General features: G+C 50.0%; 1 protein-coding gene across 1 annotated transcript in view; it reads left to right on the top strand.

Annotated features, from left to right (window-relative positions):
• The window catches only part of LOXL4 (lysyl oxidase like 4), a 107,701-nt gene that overhangs the window by 9,047 nt on the left and 74,558 nt on the right, over positions 1-24,096 (top strand). Inside the window, exon 2 of the mRNA XM_073681336.1 lies at positions 9,469-9,638. Within this exon, the coding sequence (XP_073537437.1) occupies positions 9,469-9,638 (170 nt within the window). The remainder of the gene's footprint in view (positions 1-9,468; positions 9,639-24,096) is intronic.

Genomic DNA, 24,096 nt, shown 5'->3' with positions numbered 1-24,096 from the left:
CGTTTATGGTAAAACTTAAGCGTTCAGGTGGTACGGTTGCCCACATTCCATCGTCTGCCTTCCTGGGTAGGGATCGTATCCTGGTCTTCTACCAGGGGCAACCGAAGCTCTGTCACAGGTGCGGCGACCCCACACACTTCAGTGCAAACTGCACTGTGCAGAAATGCGCGTTGTGTGTCGGCCATCTTGCCGCCTCTTGTGTGGAGATTAGGTGCCACCTGTGTGGTGAGTTAGGTCACCCATTCAGCCGTTGTCCTCGCTCCTTTGCTAATGCAGTCGAGACCCCGGTGGGAGTAAGCCGTGAGGCCGATTCTGCTGGGGAGGGGACTAGCAGGGGTGGGGGAGCTGAGGGGCCAGGGAAGAAAAGCAATAAAAAGACGCCTGCCCAGCTGAGGCGCCTAGACAAGCGCAGACAGGAGAGGGAGCGGGGCGAGCCCCAGACTACCGGGGCAGCCCCTGTCCTGGATGCCAGTCTTGCTGCTGAGGCCCCGAGGGATGATGAGTTGGATGAGGAGGTCAGGAGGATCCACAGGGAGGAAACTGCCTCTGCCTCAGAATCCTCCCATTATGAAAGTATGGATGAGGATAATAAGCGGTGCCTAGAGAAAAAGCGTAAGCTCGGCACCAAAAAGAAGAAAAAGAAGGGAGATAAAACATCTTCTCCCGCTCTGACCAAGTAAGGTAAAACCGACTCCCCTCTGGTTGGTCTTTCTAACTGGTTCCAAGCCCTTGATAACATCTCTTCCTCAGAAGAGGAGGCTGAGGGTGAGGTTCCGGCTTCAGCGGAGCTTACTGGGGGTGCCGAGTCTCCTTCTCCTGGGGATGCAAGGTCCTTGGGGGGAGGGACTGGCCCAGAGTCCGGAGACGAAGACGAGAAAAGAAGGAAAATACTGGAATGGACACCTCTGTGTCATTAAAGAGGGGGAAGGATTCCTCCTCTGAGGCAGAGGATAAGGGGAGTGGGAAGAGGAAAGCCGTCTAACTTAATCACCAATGATGGCGGTACCCACTCCATTGACGCTGGCGTCCATTAATGTCGCCAGCATTAAGTCAAATATGGCTAGATTTGCGGCCTTTGATTTTCTCAGCCGGGTTGAAGCTGACATTTTCTTTTTGCAAGAGACCAGGCTGCCAAATATGGCAGAGGTGTTTATAGCTAAGAGGGAGTGGAGACTCAGGCCCTCCTATTGGTCTCCTGCGGCCGAGCCGTATAGCGGAGTGGCGGTCCTTTTTACCGCACCGGTAGAATGCCGACGGGTTATTGAGTTAGAAATGGGGAGGTGCCTGATATTAGATGTCCTCATGAAGGGACAGGCGCTTCGGCTCATTAACATTTATGGTCCCCAATCTAAGTGGGACCCGAAGTGTCTCTTTACGAGGATCAAGCCCTACCTTTTTACGAGTCGGCAGGTCGTCTTTGGAGGGGACTTCAACACTGTCACGAGGCCCCGGGATAGAGGAGGTTCCAGAGACAAGCTGACTTATGATAGCGTCACCCTTAATAGTATAGCTAGTGAGGCTCGCCTGGTGGATGTCCACATCCGGCACACCCCAGGCCACGAGGGGTTCACCTATCATAGAGGTAACTGTAGGTCCAGGATAGACAGATTTTATTTAAAGGAGGAAGCCGTCTCTTCAGCAGTATCTGTTGTTGAGGTGGAGTTCTCCGATCACTGTTTGATTTGGTTTTCCCTGAATGTTACAGAGACCCCCCGGATGGGAAGAGGTTTTTGGAGGCTCAATTCGTCTCTCTTGGAAGAAGCGGAGATAAGACAGTCCTTTGAGGATTTTCTTCAGAGCCAGGTACCCTTACTGAATCTTTGTAGTAGTAAGTCAGAGTGGTGGGAGATGTTTAAGAAAAGGGTGGCGAGATTCTTCCGCCAGCTCTCGAGCCTCAGGAGCCTGGACAGGTATCGCCTGTATCAGGGCCTGAGGAGGAAACTCGAGCATCTTGTCTCAACTGGAGGTAGCCGCGAGGAGATCTCCAGAGTGAAATCTTTGCTAATGAGGTGTCAGTATGATAGACACGCATCTTTGGTTTTTGAGAGGGATTACGGGAAGTACCGCTCGCCCGACCCTTACAGAAACTGCAAGATGTCAGTGAATAGTAAAGTTGTTACAGGACTGGTTGACACTGCGGGGTCCCTGAAAAGATCCAGATCAGGGATCCTGGAGGTTGTCAGATCCTTCTACTCGCACCTCTTGGGGAAGAGGGATCTGGATTGGGATGAGATGTCGGCTTTTCTGGCTGAAGCCGTCCCCGAACCAGGGGTAGACCCCTCTCTTGGTGTTTTGACAGAGATGATCAGGGAAGAGGAAGTTAAGTTGGCGATTGAAGGGCTTGCCCTAAAGAAATCTCCCGGTCCAGATGGCTTAACATCTGAATTCTATAAGACCTTTAAGGACGCCTTGGTTCCCCTCTTGACTGAGGTATTCAATGAGTGTCTTTCCTCGGGCACTCTGCCAAAGTCAATGAGGAGGTCGGCCCTGATCATCTTGTCAAAGGGTAAGGACCCATCTTGCATTGAGAATAGGCGTCCCATAGCGCTTCTCAATGCAGACAGGAAGGTTTTGGCAAAGGTGCTGTTTAATCGGCTGGTGAAATTTGCACCCCAGCTCCTTTCGGGGGCCCAGCATTGCTCTGTTCCGGGCCGCAGTACAATTAGTGCTGTACTCTGTGTCCGAGAGGCGGTGGAGCAGGGTAGGGCTGGTCACTGGAAGGGGTACATGCTGTCATTGGACCAGGCAAAAGCGTTTGATCGGGTTAATCATGAGTACCTCTGGTCTGTCCTTCTGAGGTATGGCCTGCCGGGGGGGTTTGTTGATTGGCTTAAGACCTTGTACGCTGGGGCACAGAGTTTCCCGCTTGTGAACGGTTGGATTGGCAGCTCTTTTGAGGTTGGGTGTGGTGTTCACCAGGGTTGTCCCTTGAGCCCGCTACTGTACGTGTTTGCGATTGACCCACTTCTTAGGAGGGTGGAGCGTGGACCGTTGGCTGGGATCGGGATGGACCGGGCAGCACCGGAAGCCACTCTGAGAGTGGTGGCGTATGCCGATGACGTCACTGTTTTTGTTTCCTCTGATGGGGAGGCAGAATGGCTGATGTCAGAGGTAAATCGCTACTTGGAGGCATCCGGGTCTAAGATCAACCGGGATAAGTGTGAGAGTCTCTGGCTGGGAGGAGGAGATCCTGGTTTTGATCTCCCGGACACCCTTCCAGAACCCAAAGTCTCTGCAAAAGTTTTTGGCATCGAATTTGGCCAGGGGGATTACCCCAAACAAAATTGGGACAGCAGGCTAGAGATCGCCACTCAGAAGGTGAACCAATGGAAGGGTTGGTCTTTGACCCTAAGGGAAAGGGTAAACCTGATCAAAACTTACCTGCTCCCTTTGCTGATCTATCTGGGCAGTGTGTGCATCTTGCCAGAGCCTCTCTGGACTCGGGTCTACAGTTTGTTCTTTCAACTGTTATGGGGGAATAGACTGAACCTGGTCAAGAGGGAGGTTACTTACCGTACGAGGAGACTAGGAGGGTTGGGTATGGTCAACCCTGTGGTATTCCTTGTGAATACCTTCATTAAGATCAATATTGCAAACCTCTGGAAAGAGAGGGCTCCTCCGTGGGTATTCTCCTGTAAGGGATGGTTTCAGCCTTTCTTCCAGGAATGGGAGACAGGAGGGCAAGTGAAGGATCTCCGCACACCGCATAGACATCTCCCGGCTTACGCTACCGTGGTTCTGAAGGTAATTCGCCGGTGGGGTCTGGGAATGTGGGAGGTCAGGACTCTGCCAAGGAAGCTCCTTGACAAAAGGGTTCTGTTGACCCATTTTCAGAGGCCTCTGGCGCTCAGGGATTGCCCAAGTCGGGATCTTGGGGTGGGTCTGCATCTTTTGAATTCTATCAGGATCCCCTCGAAGGTTTGGGACTTGGCTTGGCGCTGCTTCCATGGGAAACTGTGTGTGAGGGACAATCTGAAGTGTAGGAGCTCTGAGGACAGGAACTGTCCTCGGGAGCATTGTGGTACCATGCTTGAAAGCATGGACCACTTCCTGCTTCGTTGTCCCTTTAACACAGAGGTGTACAACAGGGTGGGCGCCTCCATTGGCTGGCCCCGGCTGGCCGGTCTCTCTTATGCGGAATGGGCCTATGGAGCATTCGGGGACCTGGGTGGTCGGGACCACTGCACCTTATTTCTAGTTAGCGCAGTGGTTAGGTATCACACGTGGAACGCACGGTGCTTAGTATCGACGCAGCGGAACATCCTCCCAGTGGACGATGTGTTTAGGACCATACTCGGTGACCTGGTGAAGGTGCGTTCTCTGGAGTATGAGAGACTGGGTACATGGAGGGCCGCTCTCCTCTGGAGGGGCTTTTCTTTTAGTGTGCCCTAGTCTGGTCATCTCCTCTCCTGGTGGTGGGCTGCTGCTGACACCATAGATTTTTGTTTTTGATCAGTAGACAGTGATGTAGGGCTGCAGGCGCCGAACTTGGGCTTTGTCAGTTGTGGTTATTCTATTGTTTGTTTCTGTATATATTGTATATATGGGTTTGGGTGTAGGTGTTAGGTTGGGTGGAGGGAAAAGGGGGGAGGTGGGTTCATCTTGAGGGACACTGGTTATTTGGGTGAAAAACTGGCACTGCCTGATCTGTCCTATGGACGTTGGACAAGGACTGAGGCATGAGGCTCGGGACCAGCTCTCAGGTCAGTGCCGGGGAGGGACTGGTGGGCTCGAGTGTGGGGTGTTTTGTTTTGTCTTGTATATATTTGTATAGTTAGTATTTATTTTATTTATAAAAAAAAAAAAAAAAAGAATGTATATATTAGTTTGTATATAATTTGTCGGTTATTGTTTATTATATTGTTATTATTTGTTTGGTAACCAGACCAGATGTCATGGTGTAGGTAGTTATTATTGTGCATATATGTATAATATGTGTGTGAGGAGAGAGGGAGCTGCTGGACCAGTTTCATTACATTGTTTATTTTCTGGTTATTAACTCAGGATCAGTACAGGATAAGTAATGTAATGTATGTACATAGTGACTGTACCAGCAGAATAGTGAGTGCAGCTCTGGAGTATAATACAGGATGGAACTCAGGATCAGTACAGGATAAGTAATGTAATGTATGTACTTAGTGACTGCACCAGCAGAATAGTGAGTGCAGCTCTGGAGTATAATACAGGATGTAACTCAGGATCAGTACAGGATCAGTAATGTAATGTATGTATGACTCGCCCCCTGGGCCGCGGGGCACTCGGAGCCGGGCAATAGGGGAGACGATGGGGGTAGTAGTGGCAACCCGGTCCGTGGCTCAGGGTGGTCAGACCAGTGGTAGTCCCTTTATAAGTTTTAAGTGATGTCCGACTACGCCACCTGTGGATTGCGGTTGTGGCACCCCAGGGGTCTGGTTTCCACAGTAACAGCTATGTTATGTCTGAGAGCAGGTGGGAGGTCTCTTGGTCAGGGATCCTATGCATGCCACACCTCCTGCCCAGTCCTGGGAGGGGAAGAACTTCCCCTATATAAACCTAGGGCTGAGGCAGGGTTAGTGAGTAGAGAAGAATTAGAGACAGAGAAGAGCAGCAGATATAGGAGAAGAACATCAGGAGCTCTGTGGGAGCAGTGCTATAAGGAGTCAGGGGCTGGCAGCTGCAGAGCTCGCCCTGACTGAGAAGCTATCACCGGACCCGGAGTCCGAGGCTGTGGGGACTAATCTTTACCCAGCAGCAGAAACCGCCCGGCAGGGGATTTCAGGTCCTCTGGCCAAGAAACCCGAAGGCACGGTCACACGCGTGGGACCAGCACCGCCGTCGTGGAGCGGACGCCACTAGAAGGCCCCGAGTCACCGGCCCTACGGGTGAGCACCACACGGTACACTCAGGGACGTGGGCTACTTATACCCGCCTCTAGCAAGGTAGCTAGAAGAGTACAGTCAGTTTGGGAGGCCTACAACTCCGCCTGGCCAGGGGAGATCCCATCTGCTCAAGGACTGACCAGGCCCCGATCGCTAGCCAGTACTCCGGGAGGGTCTATCTTTATCACCAGTAAAGACCCTGAACTACACCGCATCGTCTCTGAGTGATTCCTGCTACCCCCATCATCCACGTCGGCTGCCCTGAGGCCATACCCCTCCCGTTGGGGGTGATACTACCACGCTGCACAATCCTACCACCGGCCTCAGCGGTCTGCCCTGCAGCGGCAGCTCCTTCGCTGCATTCAACGGGTGGCGTAGTCGTCCAACATCTACCGCTAATACAACGCCACTTAATCTGACTCCCTGGGCACGGACCGGGTCACCGCCACGAGACTACAACCCTCAACAGATCCGGCTCCGGGTAAGCTCCTGCATGCGCAACGCTGTGCGACACAGGCCCAGGGGTGCGTCACGGTGATTATGAACCGCCGCTGCAAGGTAATCCTCTGAGGCTCGTGGTGTGTGCAGCTGAGATTGTATGACTCCCCACGGGAAGAGTGTAGCCCCAGGGCAGTGCAGGGGATGGTGAGGATGATGGTGAGGAGAGTCCCGGTACCGTTAGTGCTGGAGGAGCAAGGAACACACAAACAACGCTCAGGAACCGTCCCCTCTTGCTCCTACATCACCGGGTTTTCCTCCCCCCTCCCCACTCCAGCCAGGGACATGGTCTGTCTTGCCTGCATTACTGTCTAATGGGAGCACCATTGAACTGTCCCCCGGAAATGGGGTGTGTGCGCCCAGCGGTGGTATAGCGGAGGGCTTCGATTTGGGAGCAGCGCCCGGGGGCACTCGGCCTTGCGACCAGGCCGGGGGTCTGCTGGTTGTGCCCGCTAGCGGCCCAGTCCAGGAGGGGGACGCTGGTGGGGTGACGGCGCCCGGGTTTACCAGGCCTTGCGACCCGGCCGGTGACGCCTCCTTCTTCACTGCGCCTGGGGTCAGGGGGTGTGGTTCCGGGTGGGGCGTGGCCGCGGCTTCCGTCGCTTGAGTCCTAGCCGGGAGTGGTGGCGGCGCGGCAAGAGGTGCAGTGAGTGGGGCTTCGGGCTCTACAATGGGAGGCTGGGGCAGGCTTGCTGCTGCTGGGCCTGGGGTGGTAATGTCCCCTTTTCTTGCCTTGGTCCTCGTGGCTCCCTCCGCGGCGTCGCCTCCGGCCTTCACTCCTCCTTCACCGTCCTCAGAGGCAGGCGTACTCCAGGGTGCGGGTGATGCTTGCCGCTGACGGGTCCCAGCCTGTCGGGCCAGTTCTCCTTTCCACTCGGTGAGTGCACTCTGCTGCGCCCGGACCATACTCCGATCCAGGTCCTCCAGCGCAGCTTGCGCACGCTCCGGATCTCTAGGGAGCTGCGCCAGGATCTCTGCCAGGCTGCATGGCGATTCAGCCTGCAGCAGGCTCCGGGCCAAGATATTGGTGTTGCTGAACGCTTCTTCCATTCCCGGGTGCGGTCTGTCTAGACTGATCCAGACCGCGCCCTGCCCCACAGTTTTCTTTTCTTCCCAGGGGCAACTTGGTGACAATCACTTTCAGGGGCAACCCCCCCACCTTGATGGACATCTCCACAGCCACGCTCATGGCTGTTGGGGGTGGGCTCCTTCTTTGGTGCCATTCTGGGACCTGGCCCACGATGGGAGGTGGCTTCCTGTGGTCTTTTGGCGCGCACATTATGGCGCTCGTTCTTCTGGGGCGGGCGCCATCTTTAACACAGTGAAATAGTCTCTTTTCAGGTGCGCAATACCCGCTTGTGGCGGGTTGGTAATGATCCTGCCGACTATGCCAAAGCTGACTCGCCCCCTGGGCCGCGGGGCACTCGGAGCCGGGCAATAGGGGAGACGATGGGGGTAGTAGTGGCAACCCGGTCCGTGGCTCAGGGTGGTCAGACCAGTGGTAGTCCCTTTATAAGTTTTAAGTGATGTCTGACTACGCCACCCGTGGATTGCGGTGATTATGAACCGCCGCTGCAAGGTAATCCCCTGAGGCTGGTGGTGTGTGCAGCTGAGATTGTATGACTCCCCACGGAAAGAGTGTAACCCCAGGGCAGTGCAGGGGATGGTGAGGATGATGGTGAGGAGAGTCCCGGTACCATTAGTGCTGGAGGAGCAAGGAACACACAAACAACGTACTGCAGTCTGATGCCTTTTACTCACAGTTCATATGCTCCGGGTCACTTCTGTACAGGCAATGACCGCCCAAGCCGTGCTGCGTCCACCAGGTGAGGGGCTCGGTCAACCCCCAGGCAATTCCGGCGTAGGGCACAGGACTCCCTTCTATCCTTCCTCTGGCCTGCCTCACCAGTGACCCACTTTTGTCCAGCTGCAGCGGATCTGCGCGGGTAAACGTGGGCCCTGTTTCCCACTGTCCTATATGGTGCCTTCCTAGCAGGTTTGTTGAGGTGTCGCACCAATAAATGGTCACGACCTCCGGTCTTTGGCTGAGGGTGGTTTCTCCTCCACCAACTTGGGATCCGGTACCCTTAATCTGCCTGACCCTTCACCCGGTATTCTCATGGGTTCTTAGGGTCCCTTCCACCTTCTTGTTCCTGAGCCCTTCTGTTTCTCTCTCTCTCTTCTCCTTCTTTCCTGTTCCTTCTCTTCCTCCTTTCTCGGCCTCTTCTCTAGGCCCACTCCTGAGCAGAGCTCCTACAGAGCCTCTGCTCCCTGTCTTCTTCTCTGACTGAACAGACTGACCGAACGACTGACCCTGATCTAAGATGGTGCCCACCTTTTATACTTCCCTTAGTGTGTGAGCTCAGGTGACCAGCAACCAATGAGCTACTATCTACGCTCAGGAACCGTCCCCTCTTGCTCCTACATCACCGGGTTTTCCTCCCCCCTCCCCACTCCAGCCAGGGACATGGTCTGTCGTGCCTGCATTAGTATCTAATGGGAGAACCGTTGAACTGTCCCCCGGAAATGGGGTGTGTGAGATGTATGCAGCTACCCGAGCCCTGGTCCATACTCCATCCTTACCCGGGAGTGGAATATCACACCTCTGGCAGAGGTGCAATACCCCTGTAGCGGCTGAGCCCTCGGGGCGCTACATGTGCACGGTGACTGCACCAGCAGAATAGTGAGTGCAGCTCTGGAGTATAATACAGGATATAACTCAGGATCAGTACAGGATCAGTAATGTAATGGATGTACACAGTGACTGCACCAGCAGAATAGTGAGTGCAGCTCTGGAGTATAATACAGGATGTAACTCAGGATCAGTACAGGATCAGTAATGTAATGTATGTACACAGTGACTGCACTAGCGGAATAGTGAGTGCAGCTCTGGAGTATAATACAGGATAAGTAATATAATATATTTAAATAAGTGCTTATTATTTATTAAGTGTTTTAATCAATTGTTTAGAATGGAAATATAAAGAAACATAGAAGGAGAATTGTGAATTATGTAAGGATGTAAAATGATATTATACACAGTGTAGAAGTTATTCTGTATAGATTACAGTATATAGGAGCTACAATGAATGGCTCTGTGTTTTCTGTTCAGGTCCCATCTGGCTGGATAACGTCCGCTGCTCCGGTGCTGAGATCTCTCTGGCAGAATGTGAATCTAACGGCTGGGGTGTCACTGACTGCAAGCACTCCGAGGATGTCGGCATCCTGTGCTCAGCAACTCGGCTGAGGCCATCGGATGTGCCCCAAGCCATCGCTGCACAGGTGAGCAGCACAGCGTGCACAACCAATGCCCCCTCCTATTCTCTGCAATACTAGTAATGAAAACGTACAGGCCCAGGTGACGCGCGCCGTTTGGTGTCAGCTATGACTTCCCTGCCGGGAACGGTATTTATATGGAATTTGAATAAGGGACACTTAGCTTAGGAATGTTGGAAATCACTGCTGTATTGTACCTAATGCACACACATATATATATATATATATATATATATATATATATATATATATATATATACAGCTCTGGCAAAAATTAAGAGACCACTGCACAGTTTTCTAGCAATCCCCATCTCTCCATGTCTGACAGCCGTTCCATTCCAGTGACAGTTGAATTCCAACCAGAGTCCACCTCATTCTACTTAACCAGGGGCGGACACAGACTGTAGTGGGCCCCTGTGCAAGAAATTTTTGGGGGCCCCCCCTGCCCTTCATAAGGCAACAAAGTTATGTAAACATAACCCCCCATGTGCATCTCACCCCCCCATGTGCAGCTCTCATCCCACCCATGTGCAGCTCTCACCCCCCCATGTGCATCTCTCATCCCCCCCATGTGCATCTCTCATCCCCCCATGTGCATCTCTCATCCCCCCCCATGTGCATCTCTCATCCCCCCCATGTGCATCTTTCACCCCCCCCATGTGCATCTCTCACCCCCCCCCATGTGCATCTCTCACCCCCCCCCCCATGTGCATCTCTCATCCCCCCCACTCCTAGTTAATTAATTGTATTTAAAAAAAATAAAACTATACTTACCCCCATACGATCCCTGCAGAATCCTGGCGCTCGTCCACGTCGCTGCCACCAGGCTCTCCTGACGTTCGGCCATGATAAGGTAGACTCTTCTGGCCGGGCCCTACTCTAACCTATTAAAATTTTCTTAAAATATCCAATACTCTTTTTAGATATATTTTTATTTAGTTTTCTTTAAGGGCATGTGTCATATACATTTTTTTTAAAATGACCAATAATACCACATACAGGGAATACCGCCACACCATGACCAGACCACATATTACCACAACATAGTGACTGAATAATACCACACAGAAGGGAGAAAAACTGCCACACCATGACCAGACCACATATTACCACCACATTACTAATATTACCATAAGTGTCATTATACACGGGAGCTCTATACATGGTATGTATAACGTAAGTGTCCAGGTAATCTAGTGATCACCAGTGAAATTATACACAGGAGCTCTGTATATAGTGTCAGTGTACAGGTAATACAGTGATCACCAGTGACATTATACACAGGAGCTCTGTATATAGTGTCAGTGTACAGGTAATACAGTGATCACCAGTGATATTATACACAGTGTACATGTAATACACTGACTCACCGGTGACGTCTCTAGGTGAAGTCCTTCATCTTCGCTTTTCTCCTTCATCCTGCACAGACCGCCATCACGTCTTCCAGCCAGGACTCGTCTCTGCATAAAATAACACAGTTATCTAGAGCACATTGCCCAACTTCTACATTACGCAGCTGAATACAGACGTGCACCCACCATTAATATATGGTTAGTTATTATGCAACCTACCATTCCAAATATAAATTGTAATCCACCACGGTGCCCTCCATTAACTGTAAATAGGCACTTAATATATAATTTAATTAGAACCTCTACTCTTTCCGCCAATTTGTTACCAGTCACACTCCTGCATCCGCAACGCCCCCTACTCTATACTTCCTGCTCCCCGCATTCAATATTTACATGCACCCCCTGCCCCAATTCATTATATCATGTCCGTGCTCTCCCCACCCCATCATCATTTACTCTCCCCCACCCCACATTCGTTATGTGCAGCTCATTATCCCCCTACTCCCAATTCCCCCATGTGCAGCTCTCAAACCCCCCCATGTGCACATCTCTCATCCCCCCCCCACATGTGCATCTCCCATCTCCCCCCTCCCACATGTGCATCTCCCACCCCCCCACACATTTACATCTCCCACCCCCCACACATGTGCATCTCCCACCCCCCCCACATGTGCATCTCCCACCCCCCCCACACATGTGCATCTCCCACCCCCCCCCACATGTGCATCCCCCCCACACATGTGCATCTCCCATCCCCCCCCCACATGTGCATCCCCCCCACACATGTGCATCTCCCATCTCCCCCCCCACATGTGCATCTCCCATCCCCCCCACACATGTGCATCTCCCATCCCCCCCACCACATGTGCATCTCGCATCCCCCCCATGTGCATCTCCCCCCCCACATGTGCATCTCCCATCTCCCCCCCATGTGCATCTCCCATCTCCCCCCCCACACATGTGCATCTCCCATCTCCCCCCCCACACATGTGCATCTCCCATCTCCCCCCCCACACATGTGCATCTCCCATCTCCCCCCCACATGTGCATCTCCCATCTCCCCCCCCACACATGTGCATCTCCCATCTCCCCCCCCACACATGTGCATCTCCCATCTCCCCCCCCACACATGTGCATCTCCCCCCCATATGCATCTCCCATCTCCCCCCCCACACATGTGCATCTCCCATCTCCCCCCCCACACATGTGCATCTCCCATCCCCCCCCCCACACATGTGCATCTCCCATCTCCCCCCCATGTGCATCTCCCATTCCCCCCCCACACATGTGCATCTCCCATTCCCCCCCCACACATGTGCATCTCCCATCTCCCCCCCCACATGTGCATCTCCCATCTCCCCCCCCACACATGTGCATCTCCCATTCCCCCCCCACACATGTGCATCTCCCATTCCCCCCCCACACATGTGCATCTCCCATCTCCCCCCCCCACATGTGCATCTCCCATCTCCCCCCCCACACATGTGCATCTCCCATCTCCCCCCCCACACATGTGCATCTCCCATCTCCCCCCCCACACATGTGCATCTCCCATCTCCCCCCCCACACATGTGCATCTCCCATCTCCCCCCCACACATGTGCATCTCCCATCTCCCCCCCACACATGTGCATCTCCCATCTTCCCCCCCCACACACACACACACACACACACACATCTCCCATCTCTCCACTCCTAGTTAATTGTATTTTAAAAAAAAATAAAACTTGTTATACTTACCCCCATGCGATCCCTGCAGAATCCTGGCGCTCGTCCAAATCGCTGACAGCAGGTTCTCCTGACTTCCGGCCATGTGACGGCGCCGTCACATGACCGGAAGTCAGGGGAATCATGAAGGCGCTGCTACAACAGCGCAGCGCAGCGCTGAGACGTCCCGGACCCGGCGCTTAGCATGGGGCCGGGGGCCTCATGAGGAGAGAGACGCACAAGAGGGGGGCCCCCGAGGGGGCCCCTACCGGCCGGGCCCCATACTGGAGTCAGGGCAGTCATGCCCTGATGGCGGCCCTGCTGGAGGCTGGAGGGGCCCCCTCTCCCTCGGGGCCCCCGTTCAATGAACCGGCTGCACGGGCGGTAGTTCCGCCCCTGTACTTAACCCTTTCGCAACCTTGGGTTTTGTCGTTTTTGCTTTTTCGTTTTTTGCTCCCCTTGTTCCCAGAGCCATAGCGTTTTTATTTTTTGGACAATATGGCCGTGTGAGGGCTTATTTTTTGCGGCACAAGTTGTACTTTTCAACGCCATTACTAGTTTTACCATATTGTGTACGGGAAAACGGGAAAAAAATTCCAAGTGCGGTAAAATTGCAAAAAAAGTGCAATACCACAGTTGTTTTTTATTTATTTTTTTACCACGTTCACTGAATGCTAAAACTGACCTGCCATTCTTATTCTCCAGGTCATTACGAGTTCGTAGACACCAAACATGTATAGGTTATTTTATATTTAAGTGGTGAAAAAAAATTCCAAAATTTGGTAAAATTTTTTTTAAAAAAAATAGCGCCATTTTCCGAGACCTGTAGCGTCTCCATTTTTCGTGATCTGGGGCTGGGTGAGGGCTTATTTTTTGCGCGCTGGGCTGACGTTTTTATTGATAACATTTTGGGGTAGATCCGATGTTTTGATCGCCCGTTATTGCATTTTATTGCAATTTTGCGGCGACCAAAAAAACGTAATTCTGGCGTTTAAAATTTTTTTCTCATTACACCGTTTACCGATCGGATTAATTCTTTTTTTATATTGATAGATGGGGCGATTCTGAACACGGCGATACCAAATATGTCTATGTAGGTTTTTTTTTTTATATATATATATTTTATTTTGAATGGGGCGAAAGGGGGGTGATTTAAACTTTTATACTTTTTTTATTTTTTTTATATTTTTAAAAACGTTTTTTTTCACTTACTGCATGCTTCAATAGTCTCCATAGGAGACTAGAAGCAGCAGTTGTCTGATCGGCTCTGCTACATACAGGGGACCAGCAGATCCCCTGCATGCAGCAGAAATGGTCCTGTGCTATGAGCGCCGACCACTAGGTGGCGCTCATAGCGACCAGATCATGACAACCACAGGCGTCTGCTGCAGACCCTGGGTTGTCATGCCCACCCATCGGTAACCCGCGATCACGTGACGGGGTCGCCGATGGGCGGGGCTTATGACGCGCAACCCGGAAGCACGCGTTAAATGCCGCTGTCGGAGATTGACAGCGGCATTTAACATGTTAACAGCCGCGGGTGGATCGCGATTCCACCCGCGGCTGTTGCGGGCACATGTCAGCTGTAAGAATCAGCTGACATGTGCTCCGTTCAGTGAGGGCTCAGCGCAGCAGCCCTCACTGAACGGGGGGTACGCAAATGTGCGTACTAATACGGCATGGGTTGTAAAGGGGTTAATGTGCTTCTGATTAGGTGATCACCTGAACCAAATCTTATGTAACAAGGGAAAGTATAAAAAACACTGCTGTGGTCTTCACAATCCTCTTGCAATAGGACAAGCTGGATGGCAAAACAAGTGCTAGGAATAGCCCAAAAGTAATTTGAATGAAAAAATAACTTTTAACCATGCCAAAGGAGTTGAAAAGAAAAGTCTTGAGTGAGGAAAAGAATGGCTCAATTCTGGCTTTACTAGCAGAGGGATACAGTGAGCGTCATGTTGCCTCCATCCTTAAAATTTCAAAGATGGCAGTCCATTACAACAAGGTCAAGCAGCAGACATTGGGGAAAACTACAGACCGGCAGAGGGCGAAAGCGACTCTCCACTGAACGGGATGACCGTCATCTTATTCGAATGTCACTCAGCAACCGCAGGATGACATCAAGTGACCTACAAAAGGAATGGCAAATGGCAGCTGAGGTGAAGTGCACGGCAAGAACAGTTGGTAACAGGCTCCTAGAGACCTCAAGTCATGTAAAGCTAGAAAAAAGCCTTTCATCAATGAGAAGCAAAGGAGAGCCAGCCTGAAGACTGCCAAAGACCATAAGGATTGGACCATAGAGGACTGGAGTAAGGTCATCTTCTCTGATAAGTCTAATTTTCAGCTTTGCCCAACACCTGGTCGTCTAATGGTTAGACGGAGACCTGGAGAGGCATACAAGCCACAGTGTCTTGCACCCACTGTGAAATTTGGTGGAGGATCGGTGATGATCTGGGGATGCTTCAGCAAGGCTGGAATTGGGCAGGTTAATCTTTTCGAAGGACGTATGAATCAAGCCGCATACAAGGTTATCCTTGAAAAACACTTGTTCCTTCTGCTCAGGCAATGTTCCCCAACTCTGAGGACAATGCCCCATGCCACACAGCTAGTGTAAAACATGAGTATTGTTGTTTCTAAATGAATAAGAACTTGTTTTCTTTGCAGTATTTGAGGTCTGAAAGAACTGTTTCTTTTTTATTATTTTGACGATTTCTCATTTGCTGCAAATAAATACAAAATTTTTAGCTTTGAATTTCGGAGACATGTGGTCCGTAGTTTATAGAATAAAACAACAATGTACAATGGCCATCAATGTATATTTTACTCAAAAATATACCTATAAAGAGAAAAATCAGAGAAAATGAAAATTTTGCAGTGGTCTCTTAATTTTTGCCAGAGCTGTATATATATATATATATATATATATATATATATATATACAGTACAGACCAAAAGTTTGGACACACCTTCTCATTTAAAGATTTTTCTGTATTTTCATGACTTTGAAAATTGTACATTCACACTGAAGGCATCAAAACTATGCATTAACGAGTAATGATGGCCACTTGTTTTTCTTTACTTAGCTGCTTTTTTCTTGCCATAATACAAATTCTAACAGTCTATTCAGTAGGACTATCAGCTGTGTATGCACCTGACTACTGCACAACACAACTGATGGTCCCAGCCCCATTTATAAGGCAAGAAATCCCACTTATTAAACCTGACAGGGAACTCCTGTGAAGTGAAAACCATTTCCGGTGACTACCTCTTGAAGCTCATCAAGAGAATGCCAAGAGTGTGCAAAGCAGTCATCAAAGCAAAAGGTGGCTACTTTGAAGAACCTAGAATATAAGACATATTTCCAGTTGTTTCACACTTTTTTGTTAAGTATATAATTCCACATGTGTTAATTCATAGTTTTGATGCCTTCAGTGTGAATGCACAATTTTCAAAGTCATGAAAATACAGACAAATCTTCAAATGAGAAGGTGTGTCCAAACTTTTGGTCTGTGCTGTATATGTATACATATTACACTGATCAGCCATAACATTACTAGTTTATATTGTGTAGGTCCCTCCTTGTGCCTCCAAAACAAATTTGACCCATTGAGCCTTGGACTCCCCCAGCATTCTGTGGTACATTAGCAGAAAAGGTTAAAAAAAAAGATTCTCAGGACCGGTCCGTTGATCGGGCTGTTATTCCATGACAGGCAGACCGGACCCCTGGTGACGGCCCCCTACCTGCTGGCATCCCCGGTGTCTATTCTGATACATAGGTCCGGCACGATGCCATTCATGTATCACGCCGCAACGATGACATTCTTCTATCTATTAATAAAACGAGGTACTGGGTATGTCAGCTGGTTAGAGGGGGTCCGGAGGAGTCTGGTCTGACAGCAGTGGACTCTCGGCATGGCTGCTGGACCAGGATCCTGCAAATATTTTTGCTGAAATCTAATTAGCAGGAGATCCTTACACTCTTGTAAGGTGCTTGTTGCGGCGACTTGTTTTTCCAGCACACCACACAGACCAGATTGAGATTCGGGGCATTTGGTGACAAGTCATCACCTTGTCAAGTTACTCAATTATTCCTTTGTCCCTAATCACCAATGCTATTAAGGATCCCTCTACCATGATGGTCTGTACAATGTCAGGTAGGTGGGAAGTGTCACATCCACATGATGCCAGGACTCAAGGTTTCCCAGCAGATCATTTCCCCATCATGCTACTTTCACCTCTTGTCTTCTTCCCATTGTGCATCCTGGCACCATGTCTTTCCTAGGTAAATGATGCAACCGGCCGTCCACATGTTGCAAACATGATTCATCAGACCAGGCTGTATCTTCCATTGTTGCATGGTCCAGTTCTGATGTTCCCGTGCCCATTGCAGGCTCTCTTGGCAGTAGGGATTGGCACTAGTGCTTTGACTGGTCTGCACATAAACCGCTTTATACACAGCATGCTGCCACGCTCTGCCTGATATCACACCTTTCTACCATTGCCAGCAGTCACTTTTATAACAATTTGTGGCGCAGGAATTCTACCGTGTCATCAGACTAGACAGGCTAGCCATTGCGCCCCAGAATGTCCATGAATCTTGGCCATCCATGACCCTGTTGATGTTCACCAATTTTCCTTCCTTGGACCACTTATAGCAGATTGTAACTACTATATATCAGGAACACTCTACAAGGCGTAGAGACCGGGCTCTGTTGCCTAGCCATCAAAATTTTGCACGACTTAGATTCTTATGCTTGGCCATGTTTTCTACTTCCAAGACCTCCTTATGGAAATATCTCATGGAAAATCAAAGGATCGGTCAGAAATCCAACATGCCGGTTCCTTCTCTCTTATCGAAGGACAGTCAGGAGGCCCCCATTCTGCCGATGTCGAGCGTTAGATCAACACTTTAATGTGTAAGGGGACACCGGGCAACTGATTGTAGTGTCGGGGTCGTAACGACAATCCACTCGTCCTCTAGTCACTCCAAATTAAGGCTATGAGCATGGGTCAATTATTCAAAGAATGAGTCAGACAACGAGCTGGTTCAAACTCAGAGCACGCTCAGAAGGCTACTGGCAAGCCACGATCTCAGCAATGTTCTGCTTTTATTTCCGCATGCACAAACCTAAATACACTACATAACGGGGAGGGGAAAGGGATTGTTCGGGGCGGGGTAAGCCATAAATGTCTAGTATCCGGCCACTCCTGATTGGTCCATGTCTCCTTAACTCAGTCTCTGGGCAGATATTGCAACAGTCAGTTGATGATCCGGTTTCATTTCTCTGAAACAGGTGCTGGCCGATACCGGCGCCATCTTAGCATAAGTTTCGATCTGAGTAACACGTAGCAAGGAAAGCTTATTGTTATAAGACACAAAATGGTGGTTAGTACATAAGCAAAGCGTATAAAAGTATAAAAGTGGAAAAAAATATATATTCTTTCTGACCCTGACATTCCCCCCTAAACACTAAGCTTTCCCTTGCTTCGGGGCCTCTGAGACTGTCCATGTGTGGGGAGAGGGGAGGTGGATTTCTTCACCCAATTATCTTAGAAGCTGCCCCCTTATGGGACGCCCCCAAATAATTGAGCCCTACCCTAAATAACACATGGAGTTCTCCCAACTGACCCTAAACTAAATCTCTCAATTGGACTCTGTCATGGGGGGTCTGGTCAGGCTTGTTCAAAGGAGTGTATTTCTCCATGTCTTCCTTACTGGTATCATCATGTAACAGAGATGTGGTTTCTTGATTCAAAAAGGTCCCGGAGGTTGGAACAGCATTGTTTATAGCTTTCCTGTATAAGGGGACTATGCAGCATAGGACCACCAGGCCCAATACTAGTAGACCTCCCATTACTAGACAAGCTTGTTGGAGGAATCCCTTGAGCCCTCCCAACCAACCTGAGAAGAAGGAGGTATCTACCCCCGCATTCGCCTTCACTTCCTCTGCCAGACTTGTTATCCTTTGAAGAGCTATCACGGTTTTCCCATTCACTCCAGAGTTCTCGGGAATGTATGTGCAACATTCTTCCCCTATCATCCCACATACTCCACCTTTCTCAGCAAGAATCATATCTATTGCCAATCTATTTTGAAGAGTCATCCTTGTATTGGGCCCTAGTTCCTCAACTATGCCCTGGAAGGCATCTCTGCTGTAATTTATAAATCTCTGTTCAGTGTAATAGACATAGTTTATCCAATCTACATTCCTATTGATCTGTATAGCCGGGATGAGAGAGAGAAATCCAGCAACTACTTGATTCTGAGCCTTGTACTCATCTGGGACCCCCCTAGGGACTCCTATAGAGTCTATATAGACCTTCGGGTCTTCTGCATAGCTCATATGCAGCTGTTCCAGACTTCTCTTTTTCCTGGTCAGTTCAGGAGTCGTTTCCGGGTTCCAGGGCAGGATTCTGAATTGCATGGCTAATTTTACTAGGGTGCACTGTCCGGTCCAGGTGGTGGGAAGCCTGGGTCTGAGTCGTCCATCCCCACAGAGCCAATAACCATCATATATATATCTGGAATGATTGCTTAGTAGACCAGTGTCCACAGTCTCGTTAGTCTGACAGAAACCGTTTTTGAAAATTCCTAAAGAACGACCGGTAGAGTTGTCAGGGGAATAGCATGTATAATTATCTTTGGTTATTGTTACTTCACCTGGGGTCCGAATTTTTGCCTTGGAGCTAACCAGGGGAATGTATTCAGGACAAGAGCTGTCGTTTAGTTTATTTTTTAGCAACTCTAATAAGCAGAGGGTACTATTATGGTCAGCTGGGAAAGCATGGGTGTACAGATGAGTATTGGCGGCTGCACAGGCCACGCAACTTACGGATATATTCTGGGCTCTAACATTGTACCGTACCCATTCTAACCATAGATTTTTACGGGGATTTACCTGGGTTTCTATGGAGAAAACTTCTTCCCACCCAAGCCCTGGGATGGGGATGACCTTGTTTAAAAGTTTTTGTAGCATAGCACCCCCGCTAGATTGACTTGTGTTCAAAGGGGCTGGTGTAGGTTTTGTTTGTATATCTTTTAGCTCTATTATTCCTTGCCTAGGGTTTATAGCACCATTGTAGCTACTCAAAACATATTTCCCCAAATCTCCTGTTTGAGGGTTCTCCAGATTCAGATATAAAGGGAAGCAGTCTTTTTCCCATGAACATTTTGGCCTACGTGGCCACTGTACCTTATCTATAAATCCAGTGCTCAGGGTCATTCAGGTTAATAGAGATCTCCCTTCTCGGTCCTTCCTGTTTACAGCTTCCTTTGGTTTGTATCCCCAGTCAGTATCTCCCGTATTCCACCCCACATCTGACCAATAATAGCAATTTTCGTTTCCTGGACGGGTTACACAGAGATAAAACGTTCCTCGGGCATAAGCATTATACCAGTACCATGTCATTCCTGCACAATCCACTATGTCACAGTAATCAAATCGATACGTCTGGATTTTTGCGTGAGTATCTACCCAAAATGTGGTAGCTGTCCACCCTGGGACAGACAGTAAGCATATGGAAAGGATATAGAAGAAGGTAGTCATCTTTTATAGGCTCGTTTTGTCTCTCTTACAGTGGGAGGCGTGAATCCAGGTGCTCTTGCCCTCAAGCTTCAGAGCTGTAGGAGTAGTCAGGATCACAGTGTAGGGGCCCTCAAATCTGGGTTGGAGACAGTCTTTCCGGACAAACTTCTTTACGTACACCAGGTCGCCTGGGGTGAAATCATGTACCGCATCACCTGTGGATTCTGGGAGAGAAGCAGATACTGTAGAGCGGGTGTTAGTCAATTCTTTAGACAGAGCAATCACAAATTTTACTACTCGATCATGTGTTTCAGACAACTCTTGGGGCCTAATTTTTCCTATTTTAGGTGGGGTCCCGAACAAAATTTCATAGGGAGTTAGCCCATGTTTAGCTTGTGGGGTGTGTCTGATATGATACAATACTATAGGGAGTAGGTCGGGCCAGGGGAGGGGATGATCTTGGGTCATTTTCAAGAGCTGGGTCTTGAGTGTGGAATTCATCCTTTCCACTTTGCCTGAACTGGCAGGATGGTATGGAGTGTGGAGGCCCAAATCTGTTCCCAACATGTTCCAAAGTTCTTTGTAGATATTTGCTGTGAAAGCTGGTCCTTGATCCGATTCTATGACTTGGGGAACTCCAAATCTGCAGGCAATTTCAGTGATCAGTTTCTTGGCTGTGACTTTAGCAGTCATGTTGACAACCGGGTAGGCCTCGGGCCAGGCTGAGAACATATCCACGGCTACCAAAACGTACTCATATTTTCCTGCTTTAGGCATTTGGATATGGTCGACTTGTATTCTCTGCCAAGGGTAGTCTGGTTTAGCCAGGTGTTGGAGAGGGACCCGTGCCGTACACGTTGGGTTGCAGGTAGCGCAGACAGAGCAGGATTTTGAGTATGCAGTCACAGTGGAAGAGATTCCGGGTGCAAAGTACAGTTTCTTGATACATGCCAAGGCTTGATTCTTTCCTCTGTGTGTAGGCCCGTGAGCCCATGCTGCCACGGCTGAGTACATGCGCCTGGGCAAGCAAGGTTTTCCGTCCACTTGGTAAAGAGTTGAGTCGACCTTTAAATCTTTGCGACCTGCCAGCACGGCTCCCGCCGCTTTCCATTGCTTGACTTCTTCAGTGGGGGTCTTCCTTTGTTCTTCACACAATGTTTCTTCAGGCATCCTGACCCCCCTGGATTCCACTCGTGTCCCCGCTGGACTTGTATGGTCTTCCGCCGGCTGTTCTTTGGCCCTTGCTCTAGTGAGCGCCACAGCTACGGTTTGCAGGGTCTCCCCCATCTCTTCTTCCTTTTCCTGCCACTTTGATGACACATTCTCCACTGCTGCAGTCTTGGCTGCTTGGTCAGCTAGGTGGTTGCCCCTGGCTTCCCTGGAATCTAGTCTTCCATGAGCCTTGACCTTGATAACAGCAACCTGAATGGGTAGTTCCAGGGCCTTCATTAGGGCCTTAATCCATGAGGCATGTTTCACTGGTGTACCTGCAGCTGTGATGAATCCTCTAGACTTCCACAAGAGTCCAAAATCATTGCAAATTCCATGTCCATACCTAGAATCGGTATATATGTTTGCCGTTGTTCCAGCTGCCAGGTGGCAGGCTTCTGTGAGAGCTACAAGTTCAGCTTCTTGTGCAGACATGTATGGTGGTAGAGCTTCAGCCTTGAGGACTGTTAGGTCTGTTGTGACAGCATATCCCGTGTGGAACTTCCCTTGAGGGTCTGCGAAACGGGATCCATCAGTCCATAGGTGCAAGGCAGGGTGTGCGAGCGGATGTGCCACAATATTCTCTGGAGCAGAAGTCTCTTCCTGCAAAATTTTTATACAATCATGAGGTTCCACCAATGGACCTTCACCCTGTTCGTCTTCCCCCCTAGAAGGTGGAAGCAAAGTGGCAGGGTTGATAGTCAGACATCTGGTAAATGTTATATTGGAGGGCAACAATAGGGAACACTGCAGCCGCAGGTGTCTTTGGTTGGTTAGATGTTTCGGAGATGTTTGTTGCAGAACAGCCGAGAGATCATGGCCAGCCTGTATAACTAGATCATGTCCAAGGACGATATCAGCTGACTTGTCAAGGAGGATGTGAGCAGCGTGGACCGCCTTAAGGCACGTGGGGGCAGTTCGGGCGACAGGGTCCAGGCGGGCTGAGTAGTAGCCCAGAGGCCGATACTTATGATCATAGCGTTGTGCTAAGACTCCAGAGGCATGACCTTCAGATTCAGAGACAAAGAGATGAAATGACTGAGTATAGTCTGGTAAGCCCAAGGCCGGGGCAGAGACAACAGCCTGTTTAAGGCGGTCAAAACATAGTCTGCGTTGGTGAGAGACTCGTGGATCTTCAGCATGAAGCCAGACTGAGCCTTCATCCTTGAGACAATCGTACAGGGGTTGCATGAGCTTTGAGGCATCAGGGATCCATTGTCTGCAGTAAGTGATGAGGCCAAGGAAAGTCTGCATAGCAGAGTAGGTGGTTGGGAAAGTAATATCCATGATGGCTTGTTTTCTTTCGGCTTGTTTTCTTTCCTCAGTCAGATGTCTAGCTCCTTGTGAGATACAATGTCCGAGGAAAATGACCTTGGGCAGACACCATTGGGCTTTGCCTTTCGAGACTTTACAGTTAGCTGAGTGAAGAAACCAGAGAAGGGATGCTGACATCTCTGGCAAATTTTCTTCAGTGCCGCAGAGTAAAAGATCATCCACATATTGTAGAAGAGTGACCTGAGGGTTCTCTTGAACCCATGGCTCCAGAATAGACTTCATAGAATGAGTGAATTGGTTAGGAGAGTTCTGGGCTCCTTGTGGAGTCCTGGTCCATGTAAGCTGTGCTCCTTGAAAGGTGAAGGCAAAAAGAAACCACGAATCTTCATGTAAGGGTATACTGAAGAAGGCGTTGGCCAGATCTAACACCGTAAACAAGGTGGCCGTTGGAGGCACCTGAGACAAGAGGGTGTTTGGGTTGGGTACCACCGGAGTTTCTAAAATGGTAGCTGCATTGACGGCTCTGAGATCCTGAACCAACCGGTATCTTGGAGGCTCTCCTGGAGCGGTTTTCTTTTTTACAGGAAAGAGGGGTGTATTGCATGGAGATACACATCTGACAAGAACTCCTGATTCCAGGAGAGAGGTGATTTGAGTACCCAAGCTTTGTTCCTGTGCCGCCTTGAGGGGGTATTGTGGCAACCGTGGGTACCTGTGTCCAGGTTTGAGGTGTACTCGGACATGGGGAACCTGCAGGAAGCCAACATCCTCTGGCCCGCTGGACCACAGAGAGTGAGGGAACTGTGAGGTATCAAGAAGAGTGTGAGATTGTATAGTCATCATCATGAGAGGGAAGGCTTTGAGAACGCAGCGGTCTTCAGTCCCTTGTTCAGAATGAGGGTCCTGTAAAAGGAGCTCCATACCATGGTTCCCAAAAAGTAATAGTTGCCTTCATCCGTTCTAGGAGGTCGGCCCCCAACAAATTGACGGGGCAAGTTTCGGAGACCAGGAATCTTGTGAGTACTCCGCACAGGGACTGTGAGTGGAGAGGAAATATGTTGGCCTTCCACCCCAACACAGGTGAGGGTATCTGGTGATAGGGATACCGAGGGAGGGAGCTGTGTGGAAGAAATGACAGATGTGGCCGCCCCAGTGTCCACTAGGAACTTCAATGGTTGATGGTCCACCTGCAAAGTGACGGTCCCACAGGTGGCCGTGGGGTGCGTAGCCGGGAAAGTGGACACTGGTTGACCGGGCCGTCATTGGCGTGGGTGAGATGGTTCACGGGAAGGTCCATGGTTGCGTGGACCGTCATGAAACGAGCGGTCATGGTACTGTCTGCGGGTTGGACAGTCTCTGAGAATGTGATTAGAGCTACCACATTCCCAACACAGCA

The sequence above is a fragment of the Phyllobates terribilis genome, unplaced genomic scaffold (assembly GCF_046119375.1).
Source record: "Phyllobates terribilis strain yellow unplaced genomic scaffold, ASM4611937v1 Scaffold_5__5_contigs__length_657084704, whole genome shotgun sequence".
Classification (NCBI taxonomy): Eukaryota; Metazoa; Chordata; class Amphibia; order Anura; family Dendrobatidae; genus Phyllobates; species Phyllobates terribilis.
This window is presented reverse-complemented; position numbering and strand designations above follow the sequence as displayed.